Here is a 1,428-nt window from a genome sequence, read left to right as displayed (position 1 = left end):
GAGAGAGAAGTTGTTGAGGGTGAGGACATGTCCGGCGAAGCGGATGAGGGTGTCAGTGGAGGGGGACTGGTCGGGCCTGCGGGACAGGAAGAAGCGGAGGGCCTTTAGGCCGTCTGTATGGGGAAATGCAGGTGTATAGGGACTGGACGTCCATGGTAAAGATGAGGTGTTGGGTATCGGGGAAGCCCCTGTCGTCACTGCAAGAAGCAAAACCCAAACAATACCTTCAGTAAACACACATTCAGGAAGGATTCTTCAGGGTTCAGAATGTAACCCCAGGAATATCAACCAATATGTGAGGATGCAGAGACAAAATGAGCTGCCAGAAATAAGAGACAAGGAAACACTGCTTTATTGGACTGTTCCAACAATAGTTGAATCTGCTGTTGTTTCCTGTACAGGAACAAGGCCATCAATGAAGCAGAGATCAGGGAGGCAGCTGTCACTGTCAGGGCCACCATCACAACCAGCTCAGACTGCACACCTACACAACAAGGAGAAACCAATGATTGCTGAGGGAAACAGGGACAAAGAGGGAAACTAGCAGTCAGACAACTCACCGCCTGGAGACCTCTCCTGCATCCTTTGCTAAACCTCAGTCAGGGGCTCAGTTGCGAGGCTGATCAGCTCAGGATCCAGAATGAGCAGGGGGCCGAGAGAGGCCTCACCCTCCCACTGCAATCCAGCTTCACTCTCTGAAAGAAGAAACATTTCAGTCAGGGACAGGGAGGGGGTGTTGTAGCCAAAATATCTAGAGGGTCAATGACCTACCATGTTCAGGTCCAAAGTCTCTCCTACCTCTGGAGGGAAAGAGGATCTCCCTTGTGCTCCCACAGTTCCCCACATGGCAACAGGCACAAATGTCACTGTTTGATTCCTCCAGTGGGGTCCAGCTAAACAGGAGAAACAGCCCATCAACAACACAGTGAAATCAACTCTCCCCAACAGTGTCACCGAGGGACAGGGAGACAGTGGGAAGGGGGTGTACACTTACACCTTGTGCAGCTTCTGGAAAATACAAGCTTTGTTCCTGGAATCTCCCTGATCCACTGCAGCAACTTTCAGGTGACAGGTGATGAAAATCTGAGGGACACATTCAGCACAAGTTAGTGTTTAGTGACTCCCACCCAATGGGGAGAAGCAAATCAGCAGCTTCCTCTTACCAAGGAACGCTCATCTCCATAGAAGCGCAAGGCATCCAGGTCAAACCTGAGCTTGTCTGGCTCCCGCTCGTCTCTCGGCAACACAAAGGTTGAAAAGGAGTCCTCAGCTTTGCTGTCCAGGAGGCAACTGGAGGCGAACAAAGGGCCATGAGGTGAATGGAGAGAAGCCATTGAGATGGGAGCAGCTGGAGAAAGCAGAGAGCTCCTTATCCATTGTCGTCAATGATGCTGTATCTGGGGCTGGAGTCCTTGTCTGGGCTCAGTG

The 1,428-nt window shown here is 51.4% G+C and overlaps 1 protein-coding gene across 3 annotated transcripts; it reads right to left on the bottom strand.

Annotated features, from left to right (window-relative positions):
- Positions 1-334: 334 nt before the first annotated feature.
- LOC125487258 (zona pellucida sperm-binding protein 3-like) lies at positions 335-1,401 on the bottom strand. 3 transcript variants are annotated; one of them, XM_048618027.1, is made up of 5 exons: positions 1,164-1,401; positions 995-1,083; positions 772-893; positions 564-695; positions 335-484 (listed from the first exon to the last, which is right to left on the bottom strand). In XM_048618027.1, the coding sequence occupies exons 1-4, from the start codon at positions 1,332-1,334 to the stop codon at positions 589-591; spliced, it is 489 nt and encodes a 162-aa protein (XP_048473984.1). In that variant the 5' UTR covers positions 1,335-1,401; the 3' UTR covers positions 335-484; positions 564-588. The 3 variants fall into 3 exon arrangements, with proteins under 3 accessions (XP_048473984.1, XP_048473985.1, XP_048473983.1); XM_048618028.1 differs by having other exon boundaries at positions 561-695; positions 799-893; positions 1,164-1,388; XM_048618026.1 differs by having other exon boundaries at positions 561-695; positions 1,164-1,387.
- Positions 1,402-1,428: the final 27 nt, after the last annotated feature.

This window comes from Rhincodon typus, chromosome 38, assembly GCF_021869965.1.
Source record: "Rhincodon typus isolate 14 chromosome 38, sRhiTyp1.1, whole genome shotgun sequence".
Classification (NCBI taxonomy): Eukaryota; Metazoa; Chordata; class Chondrichthyes; order Orectolobiformes; family Rhincodontidae; genus Rhincodon; species Rhincodon typus.
The sequence above is the reverse complement of the archived record's forward strand: the minus strand, read 5'-3'. Positions and strand labels throughout refer to the sequence as shown.